A 13107-nucleotide genomic window follows, 5' to 3' on the forward strand; every position below is an offset into this window, starting at 1 on the left:
CTGGTTTTCAGCCCGTGGCAGGGAACTCTGGAGAGATGCTTTCCTGCCCCCAAGTCCTCATTCCAAGTCCTCCGGGCTTGCGCATGCTGGAAAGCAGCTCTGGGCTGGCGTCCAGCTTGGGGTGTCTCCCTGGGGCGCCCAGGATGGTGTTGTCACCTTGGGAGGCGTGAAGAGCATGCAGGCGCGGGCGGATTCCGGCCTGGAGTGGGGGTGAGGGTGGGGGCCCGGCTGTGGGCCTCGGCCTTCCCAGCCCAACCGCAGCCTGGCCGAAAAGGGCAGACAGATAATGAGTCCTTCCCGCCCCTGGCCCCAGCGAGGGAGGGGTTTCCTGACAGGAAATTGTCCTCCTCCGAGCACCCCCCCAACTCCGATCCAAGCTCTCAGCAGTCCTGGCTGAAGTAGCCTGGGGACAGGACAGCAGCTGGAACTGAAGGACGGGCAGGAGGACACAGGTGAGTGTGCCGGTGACGGGGGGAAGGGGTCCCACCTCCCACTGGGAGCCCTTCTGGGAAAAGTGTTGCCCTGAATTGCACTGGACCAGAGCTGATGAGAACCTGTGCCTTGAACCCAGCAGGGGCCGGGGGGAAAGAGAGAATCTGGGGCCTGACCCCAGGGGGGTGCCGGCGAGAAGGCAGAAAGGAGATGAGAACAAGAGGAGGGTGCAGGGGAGAATTTGAGGACTCGAAGGGTCCAGAGAGGGTGCAAGGGAGCATTGGAAACCTTGGCCACCAAGGGAGAAGAGAGATGAGATGACATTGGGTCGAACGTCCTGCGAGTCTGGGTGGGAAGACTGAGGCCAGGAAGGATCGAGTATTTGTTCCGTCCCAAGAGATGGGGTCTTGGAGATGGGAGACAGGGACTAGGTGGGGATTGAGATCAAGCAGGAGAGACCTAGATCAGGTTGGGATTGGAGATGCGGATGAGCTTGCAATGGGCTGGGCCGATGACAGGATTGTGTTTGGGGTCAAGGACTGGTTTGGGGTTGCACTGGTTGGGGCTGGGCTTGGGGACACACCATGCAGAAAGACTGTTCTCTAATGTAGACACTGAGCGTTAGAGGTGATGGATTCTGCAAACCGAGGTCAGGGCCGCTGCAGAAGGTTAGGAACTCCAGGGGAAAGGCTGGCAGTGAGGAAGAGGAGGAGGGGCTCAAAGAGGGAAGCTCTGGTGGCCAAGACATCCTGCGGGCCTGAGAGGCTGGGGGCTTGAGGGATGCCTTGGAAGTGAGTCAGGGGCTGGGCACTGGGAGGCAGACAGAGGGTTGGAGGGGGCAGGATGTCAGCACCAGTTTGCAGAGGCGGGTGTTGGAGCCAGGAAGGGGAAAGGCGTCGGAGCCAGTTTTGGGAAAATGTTGCAGCCAGGTTTGGGGATGCTGGATCCAGTTTGGAGGCGATATTGCAGCCAGGTGGGGGAAAGTCAGACATAGTCTAGGCAAGGTTGACTTCAATTGGAGGGAAATTCAAGACTGAAATTTTGAGAGGAAGATGCAGACAGCTATGGGGTGGAGGGGGGATGATGGAGCCATTTTGGGATGAGGCATGTGGATGCCAGTTCAGAGGATGAAAGAGAAATCAAGGATGGCTGTGGTGGCTCATGACTGTAATCCCAGCAGTTTGGGAGGCTGAGGCAGGTGGATCACTTGAGCTCAGGAGTTGGAGACCAGCCTAGGCAACAGGACGAAACCTCATCTCTACAAAAAATACAAAAATTAGCCGGTGTGGTGACTCGCACTTGTAGTCCCAGCTACTCGGGAGGTTGAGGTGGGAGGATTGCTTGAGCCTGGGAAGCAGAGGTTGCAGTGAGCCAAGACCACGCCACTGCACTCCAACCTGGGTGACAGAGTGAGACTGTCTAAAATATAAAAGCGAAGGTCAGAGTGCAGTGGTTCACTCCTGTAATCCCAGCACTTCGGGAGGCTGAAGCGGGTGGACCACAAGGTCAGGAGTTTGAGACCAGCCTGGCCAATATGGTGAAACCTCGTCTCTACTAAAAATACAAAAATTAGCCAGGCGTGGTGGTGGGCACCTGTAATCCCAGCTACTTGGGAGCCTGAGGCAGGAGAAATCACTTGAACCCAAGAGGTGGAGGTTGCAGTAAGCTGAAATTGTGCCATTGCACTCCAGCCTGGGTGACAGAGTAAGACTCCATCTCAAAAAATAAAATAAAATAAGAGAAAAATGAGTGTGCAAATAATGTGTGTGCATGGGGGGTATCTATTGCACACAGCTGTGGGGGCTCCAGGCAAGGGGTTGTAATGGTGACTGCCTCCTGGAGGGTGGGGGCCCATGGAGACTGGAAGGAGGTCCGAGAGCATTTCTAGGAACCGGAGGGTTGAGAAGCAGCAGCTCAGGGGTTGAAATGGGGGAGGAAAGAAGGGGCCTCTCCATCATGGAAAGGGGTGCTCTTACCCACAGCCTAGGCAACCCAGGCCTTTTGCACACCACCCTCTTTCCAGGCCTCCTGTCCACCCCCACACGTCTGCATAATCCTGACCCTGTCCCGACCTGCTCAGAACCCTGTCCTGGTGACAAACAAACTACGGGTCCAGCAACAGGAGAACGAGTGAACATCTGACCCTTTATGCAATTCATACAGTGAAATATTGCATAGCACTTAAATGAACTGGAGCTGTATAGCTAGACATGGATAAATCTCACAAGTTCATAATGTGGGCAAAAAAATAAATTTTAAAGCAAGTTACAAGATACAAATAGTATGATACCATTTATAGAGAGTCTGAAACCATGTAAAACAGTATATTATTTCTGGATACAAGTCTATGGAGCATGGGATAAAAATCTACTTGGATGGATAGACAGTACATTCATTCTGGATGCTGGATTCCTTAAGAGAAGCCTAGAGCGAGTGAGACCAGGAGAGGTGGCGAGAGGAGGCTGCACGCATTTGTAATTTATTATTATTATTATTTTTTTCTTGAGATGGAGTTTCGCTCTGTTGCCCAGGCTGGAGTGCAGTGGCACAGTCTGGGATCATTACAGCCTCTGCCTCCCAGGTTCAAGCAATTCTCCTGCCTCAGCCTCCCAAGTAACTGGGACTATAGGCACCTGCCACCACACCCAGCTAATTTTTGTGTTTTTAGTAGAGGCAGAGTTTCGCCACGTTGACCAGGCTTGCCTCGAACTCCTGACCTCAGGTGATCCACCCGCCTCGGCCTCCCAAAGTACTGGGATTACAGGAGTGAGCCACCGCGCCTGGCTTATTCTTTAAAACAAAAATCAGGCCAGTTTGCAGTGGCTCACACCTATAATTCTAGCACTTTGGGAGGCCAAGGAGGGAGGATTGTTTGAGACCAGGAGCAGGAGTTCCAGACCAGCATGCACAATATAGCAAGACCTCATCTATAACAAAAAATTAAAAAATAAAATTAGCAGGGTGTCCCCGTTGCTTGGGAGGCTGAGGTGGGAGGATCGCTTGAGCCCAGGAGTTGGAGGCTGCAGTGAGCCATGATCACACCAAGGCACTCCAGCCTGGGCAACAGAGTGAGACCCTGTCTCTAAAGACAAAAGCAACAACAAAAACCTGAACCAAGAGAACAAATGTTCGTGTGAGCTGTGGCTAGGATTGTAGGTGCAGAGGTGTTTATTAAGCTTGTCTTCTGTACTTTTCTGAATGTTTGAACTATTTCATTGTTTTAAAAAGCACCCATCTGTGGCTCTGCAGGGCTCTTGGAAGAAAGTCTGTCCCTTATCAAGGAATTTAAAGCCTTGTATGGCCTGCTCCCAATGACCTCTTCCAGCTTGACTCACCCTCCTCCTCTCCACCCAAGGAATAAACTGTCTTGCCTCTTTGCTTCCTTCATTTCCTGTTTAGCACCCATTCCCTGAGTGTCTGCCCTGTGCTGGGAGCTGGGGACACGGTGGTGACTGAGACAGCCCCAGCCCTGTCCTCCTGGGGTTTGCAGTCCAGTGAGGGACATAGATCTGTCCCCAGACAGGGATGACCCAGAGCAGGCAGGGGTGAGGTGTGGGAACACAGGGGCTGTGGGAGCCTGAGGGTCAGGGAGGGCTTCCTGGAGGAGGGGGCATGGGGCTGAGTCCTGAAGTGTGAGTCCTGAAGTCCTGACTGGAGCATAGTGAAGAGGTGTCTACGTAGAAGCACCAGCAGATGCTGAAACCTGGAGGCTCCCGGGGTAAGGAGGAGGCTACGGGACAGCGCTAGTGAGGTATGCAGCTGCCAGAGCATGAAGACTGTGGTGACAGGCCTCAGCTTTGTCCCAAAGTCACTAGGGAGCCATGGAAGGCTTAAGAGATGGAGAAGAGCAGGTCTGTGTTTTTTCAAGGTCCTGAAAGGTAGACTGGAGGTGCTAAGACTAGAGGCTGGGGACCAGGGAGAAGGCCAGAGCAGGGAAGTGGGTAAGGGTTCCCCTTGGGGTAGGGGCTATGGGAAGGGAGTGAAAGGAGGGAGTGCAGACTGAAGAGAGGCTTAGGAGATGGAATGGGCAGGACTCAGGACGCTGTGAAGGCAGGGACTGGAGCTGCCCTGGCCACCGCTGTGTCCCTAACACCTGCACAGGGCTGGGCCCATGGAAAATACCTAGTAAATTTTTTTGTTTTGTTGTTTTGTTTTTTGAGACTGAGTTTTGCTCTATCTCCCAGGCTGGAATGCGGTGGCACGATCTCAGCTCACCGCAACCTCCACCTCCTGGGTTCAAGCAATTCTCCTGCCTCAGCTTCCTGAGTAGCTGGGATTACAGGCGCCTGCCACCACGCCTGGGTTTTTTTTTTTTTTTTTTTTTTTTTTTTTTGTATTTTTAACAGAGACAGGGTTTCGCCATGTTGGCCAAGCTGGTCTCGAACTCCTGACCTCAGGTGATCCGCCCACCTCCGCCTCCCAAAGTGCTGGGATTACAGGCACGGAACCACCACACCTGGCCTCAAGCCATTTTAAAAGCATACAATTAAGTGGCATTTAATGCATTCACAGTGTTGTGCAACCATCCCCTTTATCTAGTTCCAGAGTGTCTTCCTTTCCCCAAAAGGAAACCCTGCATCCATTAGCAGTCACTTCCCATTCCCCGATTCTCTCCAGTCCTATAGGTAATTGTCAGTCTCCTTTCCGTCTCTAAGCATTTGCCTAGAGACCTGCGAGGTGACTCGCACCTGTAATCCCAGCACTTTGGGAGGCAGAGGCAGGCAGATCCCTTGAGGCCAGGAGTTTGAGACCAGCCTGGGCAACATAGCAAGACCCTGTCTCAATAAATAAATAAATAAAGTTGGGCATGGTGGTGCACACCTGTAGTCCCAGCTGCTGAGGAGGCTGAGGTATGAGGATCATTTGAGCCCAGGAGTTTCAGGCTGCAGTGAGCTATGATGGGGCCATTGCACTCCAGCCCTGGGTGACAGGGTGAGACCCAGTCTCAAAAAAAAAATTTCGGCTTTGCCTATTGTAGACATTTCCCAGTAAGTTTTTGCCGAAGACATGAATGAGGGAGAGATGACAAGGGTACTAATCAAATGGGAGAGATGAAGGGGATGGAGGGGTGTAGGCAGGCGCTCAGGAGTCTGTCCTGGATGTCTGGATGGATGGTGGGGCCTGGGTCCCCATACCATCTCTGTCCTTGGCTGACTGTGTCATCTTGGGCGGGAGCCTTCCCCTCTCTGAGCCTGTTTCTCCACGGAGTAGGAGGATCAAGAGGATCAACTTAAGACAGAGAATATTCCAGGCCAGGAGCGGTGGCCCACACTTGTAATCCCTGCACTTTGGGAGGCTGAAGTAGGTGGATCACCTGATGTCGGGAGTTCAAGACCAGTCTGGTCAACATGGTGAAACCACGTATCTACTAAAAATATAAAACTGAGCCTAGTGTGGTGGCACGCGCCTGTAGTCCCAGCTACTCAGGCTGAGGCAGGAGAATTGTTTGAACCTGGGAGGCAGAGGTTGTGCCACTGCACTCCAGCCTGGGTGACAAAGTGAGTGAGTGAGACTCCATCTCAAAAAAAAGGGAGAATATTCCAGACACGAACATTGCTCCTTAGTGACAGGGCAGGAGTAGGGTAAGGAAAGGTTCTAATGTGGGTATGCAGGGAGAGCACCCAGGCGCTGGAATCAGAAGGTCTGAGTGCAAATCCTGACTTTGTTCTGGAATCATTGTGGGACCTTAAGCAGGTGCCTTTGCCCTTCTGAGCCTCCATTTCCTCATCAAAATGAAGATAAAGAAAATCCCCACCATGGCCGGGCATGGTGGTTCGTGTCTGTAATCCCAGGACTTTGGGAGGCTGAGGCAGGCGGATCACCTGAGTCCAGGAGTTTGAGACTAGCCTAGGCAACATGGCAAGATCTCCATCTCTACTAAAAACATGAAAAATTAGCCAGACGTACTGTCATGCGCCTGTAATCCCAGCTCCTCAGGAGGCTGAGGTGGGAGGATTACTTAAACCCAGGAAGTGGAGGCTGCAGTGAGCTGCACTCCAGCCTGGGTGACAGAGTGAGACTCTGTCTCAAGAAATAAAAACAACAAAAAAAGTCCCCACCTTGGGCTCCTGTAGTCCCAGCTACTTGGGAGGCTGAAGCAGGAGAATGGCGTGAACCCGGGAGGCGGAGCTTGCAGTGAGCCGAGATCGCGCCACTGCACTCCAGCCTGGGCAATAGAGCGAGACTCCGTCTCAAAAAAAAAAAAGTCCCCACCTTATAAGCTTGTGCAGATCCAGGGATTATTAAGTGCTCAGGCAAGTGTCTGGTATGCTCACCCTAAAGTGCTCGGTACACAGAGGCAGTGTCATCCACACCACCATTGTCATCAGCATCGTCCATGGTCATTATTTTTTTCCCCAGGTCCTCACCTGTCAAAATGCCTATCCTGAAGAATCTGGGAGTGTCAGACCCTAAGGTGCCCCGGGCGGGGACCCTGCCCCTGAGGTCCTCTCGGAACCCCTTTGAAGAAGTTTCAGGGCTGGAGGAAGAAGAGGCCGGGGAGCTGGGGTCCCTCCCCAATGGAACATCTTGTCGCCGCCGCGCCACCTTGGAGAAGCTTGCAGGCCTGGCCCCCTTCCGTCTGGGCTGGGCCCCGGGCCGGCGGGCAGGCAGCCCCGGGGATGGGCAGTCCCGCTCTTTCTTGGGCCGTGTGCTGGTACCAGGGATACGCAGGAGCTCAGCAGATTTTGGCCTCCTGGCCCGGCTGCACGGGACCCGAGCCCATGGCGACGAGGAGGCAGCAGGGGAGGCCGCCCGGAGACTGGCCTTCCTGAGACTCGGGCGTGGATCCAAGCCCCAGCGTGCGTCCCTGGCTGAGAGAGTGGTGCCTGCAGGCGAGGCAGCTCCAGAGCCCCCACCCAAGGTCCCAGAGCCCCCAAAGATGAAGGAGCCGTTGTCAGGTGAGTCCAGAGCCCTGACCCAGTCCTGGGAGAATTCCAGTGCCCATGTCCATCCCCAGCCCTGGTGGTCCCAGGCTTCATACTTAAGCCCATCCCAGCTGCCACCTGTGATCCCGACCTGCAATTCACATGTCTGACTCACATCTCCTGCCTCCATGCCAGCTCCAACCCATTACCAATGCAGTCCTAACTCCTGTCATCAACCTTCCTCTTCAGCGCCACGTGTTAATATACGCCCACCCTCAATCTTTGCCTCCTCCACCTGCAGTCTTCAGCCCTACTCCCAATGTCTAAAGCCAAGTAAATACCTGATTTTGGTCCCATCTCTCCCCCTTCCCTTTCTATCCCCAATTTCTTCAATTTCTTTATTTTATTTTATTTATTATTATTATTTTTTGAGATGGAGTCTCGCCCTGCCGCCCAGGCTGGAGTGCAGTGGTGCAACCTTGGCTCACTGCAACCTCTGCCTCCTAGGTTCAAATGATTCTCCTGCCTCAGCCTCCCGAGTAGCTGATATTACAGGCATGTGCCACCACGCCCAGCTAATTTTTGTATTTTACTAGAGATGAGGTTTCACCATGTTGACCAGGCTGGTCTCGAACTCCTGACCTCAAGTGATCTGCCTGCCTCGTCCTCCCAAAATGTTGGGATTACAGGTGTGAGCCATGACACCTGGCCAATTTCTGCTTTTTATGAGGACACCACTCATATGGGATTTGGGTCTGTGCTATGATTTCCCTTTAATTTGATTGCCTCTGTAAAGACCCTATTTCCAAATCAGGTGACATTCTGATGTACCGGGGTGAACACTTCACATATCTTTTTTTCTGGGGGGACATAATTCAATCCCTAACACCACCCCGTCTTCATCCTCAGTCCCCATTCCTACTCCAAGCCCCAGTGTCTTCATCAATGCCTTTTCTGTTCTCACCCCACACTTATTCCAAGCCCACCATCAGTCTCTATCTGAGACACTTCCATATGCTTCTCGTACAGCTCATCCTTTCCTCCAAACGCCATCTACTTTTGGAGACAGGGTCTCACTCTATCACCCAGACTGGAGGCTAGAGTGCAGTGGTGCAATCATGGCTCTCTGCAGCCCTGACCTCCTGGGCTCAAGCAATCCTCCCACCTTAGCAGCCTGAGTAGCTAGGACTACAGGCACAGGCGATCACACCTGGCTAATTTTTACATTTTTTGTAGAGATGGGGGTCTCACTATGTTGGTCAAGTTGGTCTTGAATTCCTGGCCTCAAGTGATCCTCCTACCTCAGCTTCCCAAAGTGCTGGAATGACAGGTGTGAGCCACCACGCCTAGCCCAAACACCATCTTTTTTTTTTTTAAGACAGAGTCTCACTCTGTTGCCCAGGCTGGAGTGCAGTGGCACAATCTCGGCTCACTGCAAGCTCCGCCTCCCGGGTTCACACCATTCTCCTGCCTCAGCCTCCCAAGTAGCTGGGACTACAGGCGCCCGCCACCACGCTTGGCTGATTTTTTATATTTCTAGTAAAAATGGGGTTTCACCGGGTTAGCCAGGATGGTCTCGATCTGACCTTGTGATCTGCCTGCCTCGGCCTCCCAAAGTGCTGGAATTACAGGCGTGAGCCACCACGCCTGGCCCCAAACACCATCTTTAATATCAATGTCTATGTCCAACACCATGGCAACCCCCAGCTGGTCCAGTCCCGTTTCATATCCCATTCTTCCCCATGTTCACCTTCAACCCTTTTACACTCTTTTGGTCTCACTCTTAACCCCCAGCCCCAGGCCCCTCTCAGCATCCACCTTCCACCCATTTCCCTCCGGCAACCTCCTTTTTTTTTTTCTTTGAGATGGGGTCTCACTCTGTTGCCCAGCTGGAGTGCAATGGTATAATCTTGGCTCACTGCAACCTCCACTTCCCAGGTTCAAGCAATTCTTCTGTCTCAACCTCCCCATTAGCTGGGATTACAGGCATGCCTCACCATCCATGCCTGGCTAAAATTTTTTTCTGTATTTTTAGTAGAAATGGGGTTTTGCCATGTTAGCCAGGATGGTCTCGAACTCCTGATTGCAGGTGATCCACCTGCCTCAGCCTCCCAAAGTGCTGGGATTACAGGCATGAGCCACCACACCTGACCAGCAACCTCCTTATTCAGTCCTATTTGAGTTCCTAGTCCTTCCTCAGCCCCCAGTTTCAGCTCCAACTCCAGATTCAACCTCCTCTTCATCCCTAGTCTATCTTCACCCCATCCTGAGTCCCAATCCTAAACCCTCATCCCCAACCCCTCCATCTTCAATTCCATCCACGTTCCTATTCCTAAGCCCAACTCACTTCCAGAATTCATCTTCAAACTCACATCAATCTTTTTTTTTTTTTTTTTTTTTTTTTTTTTTTGCGACGGAGTCTAGCTCTGTCATGCAGGCTGGAGTGCAACGGCGAGATTTCAGCTCACTGCAACCTTCGCCACCCCGGTTCAAGCAATTCTCCTGTCTCAGTCTCCTGAGTAGCTGGGACTACAGGCACACACCACCATGCCCGGCTAATTTTTGTAATTTTAGTAGAGATGACGTTTCACCATATTGCTCAGGCTGGTCTCGAACTCCTGACCTCAGGTGATCCGCCCAACTCCCAAAGTGCTAGGATTACAGGCGTAAGCCACCGTGCCCGGCCTTCACATCAATCTTTATGTCCTTTCCATCCTCAGATTTCACCTACACTCCCCTTCCCCACCTTTCCAACCTCATCCCTACCCAGATCCCAATGTCATTCTTCCCTCCTTTCCCATTTCTGTCCAGACTCCCACCCGACTTAATCCTAACCCTAAACTCCCTCATCCCCACCCCCACCTTCCCCCCATCCCCACCTCCAGCCCCATCCCCATCCTTGTCCCAATCCCCATCTTAATTCACTGCCATCCCCAACCCTGCCTTTATCTCTGCTCCTGTGCCTGAGCTCTGCTTTTAGCCCTGAGGCCTGAGCTGCTCCAGGGCTGGGGACTCAGGAGAGCCTTTTCTGTCCTCTGATGCCCTCCGCGTTCTGGCCAGAGGCTATTTCAGCCCCAGCTCCCTGGGGACTGGGAGGGCACTAGAGGGAGGTGAGGAGGGGGTGACTAGAGCCCCGCCTTCTGGAAACGGATGGGCAGAAATAGCGCTGGCCAGGAAATAGTTTCTCTGCCAGGGAGGAAGTGGAGGGGGGTGGAGGTGTCGAGGGTAACCCTGGGCTGCCAGGACCCTCCTTCAGCCTCAGAGGCCTTCCAGCCCCACGACTCCCCTTTCTCCAGGCAGTCTGAACTCGTCAGAGAGCCAGATCACCCCACAGCCATCCCCACCCCAAAAAGACCCCATCAGTGGTCCCATATCCTCTTCTCATCTCCAAGCCCCCACCCTGCCCCTCCTGCTCCCACCGCTGCCTCCATCCCTCTCCCCCTTACCTGGCTCCTCTCTCAATCCTCTCCTCTCCTCCGACCCCTCCTGCATCTCTCCACCCCGCAACCTCCCCAGATCCCTTCCTCAGTCACAGGCATTTTTCTTTTCTCTCTCTCTCTCTTTTTTAAGTTTTTATTTATTTTTGAGATGGAGTCTCAGTCAACATGTTGCCCAGGCTGAAGTGCAGTGGCACAATCTGGGCGCACTGCAACATCCGCCTTCCGGGTTCAAGCGATTCTCTTGCCTCGCCCTCCCGAGTAGCTGATATTATAGGGGTACGCCACTATGCCCGGCTAACTTTTGTATTTTTAGTAGAGACGAGGTTTCGCCGTGTTGGCCAGGCTGGTCTTGAACTCCTGACCTCAAGTGATCTGCCAGCCTCCGCCTCCCAAAGTGCTGGGATTACAAGCATGAGCCCCTCACCCTGCCCCCTCCCCTACATCCTTCACCCAACACCCTTCTTTCTTGCTCTTCTCCGGGCTCTTCTCTGTCCCCAACACCTTCCCGCCTCCTGTAACCCTTTTCCCGTCATCTCCCTTCGCTTTCTAAGCACCCCCCACCCTTGCGTCCGGCATCGCCCCCCTCCCCCCGCGCACTGCTGACCTCCCGCCTTCCCCCCTGCAGTGCTGGAGATCCTGAGCCTGATCCAGCAGCGCGAACTAGCGCGCGCGGACGAGCACATCCTGGAGCTGGAGGCCGAGGAGCTGGCGCCGTCGGGTGGCGGCGCACCTGGGCCCCCCAAGGCCGAGGGCGCTGGCGGGGGCCGCCGGGCGCGGGACGTGGCGCTGCTGTACGAGGCCCTGCAGCGTGAGCTGTGGGCGCTGGTGCGCGAGACGCTGGCGGGCCCCGGGCCGGGCGCGTGCGCCGGGGCGGGCGCTGTGGCGCAGCTGGGCCAGGTGCTGGTGCAAGAGGAGGCGGCGGATGGGCGTCGGGGTCCCGGGGCGGCCCGCAAGCTGCGCGCCCGCTGGGCCGAAGCTGTGGCGCGCGCGGCCCGGGAGCGCCTAGAGGCGGCGGCTCCCGGGGCGCCCGGAGGCCTGGCCGGGCAGCTGGAGGCGCTGCGGGCGCGGTTGCTGGAGGATATGGCCGTTGTGCGGGGCCGCCTGGCCCCCGCCTACCCCGCCGGCCTGGGCGCCTTCGGCGTCTACCTGCGCGGCTACCACGGGGCCCTGGCCGAGTGGCTGGGGGCCTCCGCCCGTCGCAGGCTGCCGCTGGCCGACCGCTATGCGCTGCTGCACTGGCACAATCAGGTCTACCCCAGGTGAGCTGGACTCGGTTGCCCAAGGTCGCGTGAAAGCCCCAACCCCTAGCACTGGCCTCTTCAGACATTAAGGACCTTGGGACAGCTGACCCTACAGTCCTAGCACCTAACACCATTGACCCAACCAGTTGTCAGCACCGCTGACAGTTATAATCCTAGAATGGAATTGCTACCCAGGCTTCCGGTTCCAGCGCCTTAGTGCCACGAACCCTTGCAGTACTAGAAGAGCTCCGGCACCACTGTTGTCCAAGAACCTCAGCGCTCTGTCAACACTTACACTCTGGATCGCCTCACTGTCCACCCTTCCAGTCCCCGAATCTTAGCACCGTTGATTCCTCCAGTCCTAGAACCTTCGCGTGGCTACGTTTCCGTTCCTAAAATCTCAACACCATTCATTCTTCTAGACCTACATACAACCTTAGCATCATCAGACAGTTACACTCCTAGCATCTAAGTAACGCCGATGCTTCCAGTCTTAGAATCCTAGCATTCCCACCCTTTCAGACCTAGAACCTATTGGCACCATGGAGTCTTCAAGTTCGACAATTTTAGCACTATCAACAGTTTCAATCCTAGTAGCTCGGCACCGTGGGCCCACCAGTCCAAGAACCTGGGCTTCATGACACTTTCGCTACTAGAATCTTAACTGTTCACACTTTGAGTCCTAGAGTTTTAGCACTGTTGACCATTCCTTCCTAGAACCATAGCCCCACTGACCCTTAACCTTAATACAATGACACTTAGAATTCTAGAATCCTACACTGCTCTCTCTTTAGAGCCTAGGTCAGTAGTAGTGTTGACATTTCCAATCTTAGAACTTAGAATTTACTGGCCGGGCGCGGTGGCTCAAGCCTGTAATCCCAGCACTTTGGGAGGCCGAGATGGGCGGATCACGAGGTCAGGAGATCGAGACCATCCTGGCTAACACGGTGAAACCCCCGTCTCTACTAAAAAAAATACAAAACATTAGCCAGGCGAGGTGGCCGGCGCCTGTGGTCCCAGCTACTCGGGAGGCTGAGGCAGGAGAATGGCGTGAACCCAGGAGGCGGAGGTTGCAGTGAGCTGAGATCCAGCCACTGCACTCCAGCCTGGGTGACACAGCAAGACTCC

The 13107-nt window shown here is 54.3% G+C and overlaps 1 protein-coding gene across 1 annotated transcript in view; it reads left to right on the forward strand.

Moving 5' to 3' along the window:
• Window positions 1-390: 390 nt before the first annotated feature.
• Window positions 391-13107, forward strand: part of EXOC3L2 (exocyst complex component 3 like 2) — a 34032-nt gene continuing 21315 nt past the window's right edge. The window contains exons 1-3 of the mRNA XM_026457337.2: window positions 391-452; window positions 6793-7331; window positions 11364-11997. Coding sequence (XP_026313122.1) covers window positions 6809-7331; window positions 11364-11997 — 1157 coding nt within the window. The 5' untranslated portion in view covers window positions 391-452; window positions 6793-6808. The remainder of the gene's footprint in view (window positions 453-6792; window positions 7332-11363; window positions 11998-13107) is intronic.

The sequence above is a fragment of the Piliocolobus tephrosceles genome, chromosome 21 (genome assembly GCF_002776525.5).
Source record: "Piliocolobus tephrosceles isolate RC106 chromosome 21, ASM277652v3, whole genome shotgun sequence".
Lineage (NCBI taxonomy): Eukaryota > Metazoa > Chordata > Mammalia > Primates > Cercopithecidae > Piliocolobus > Piliocolobus tephrosceles.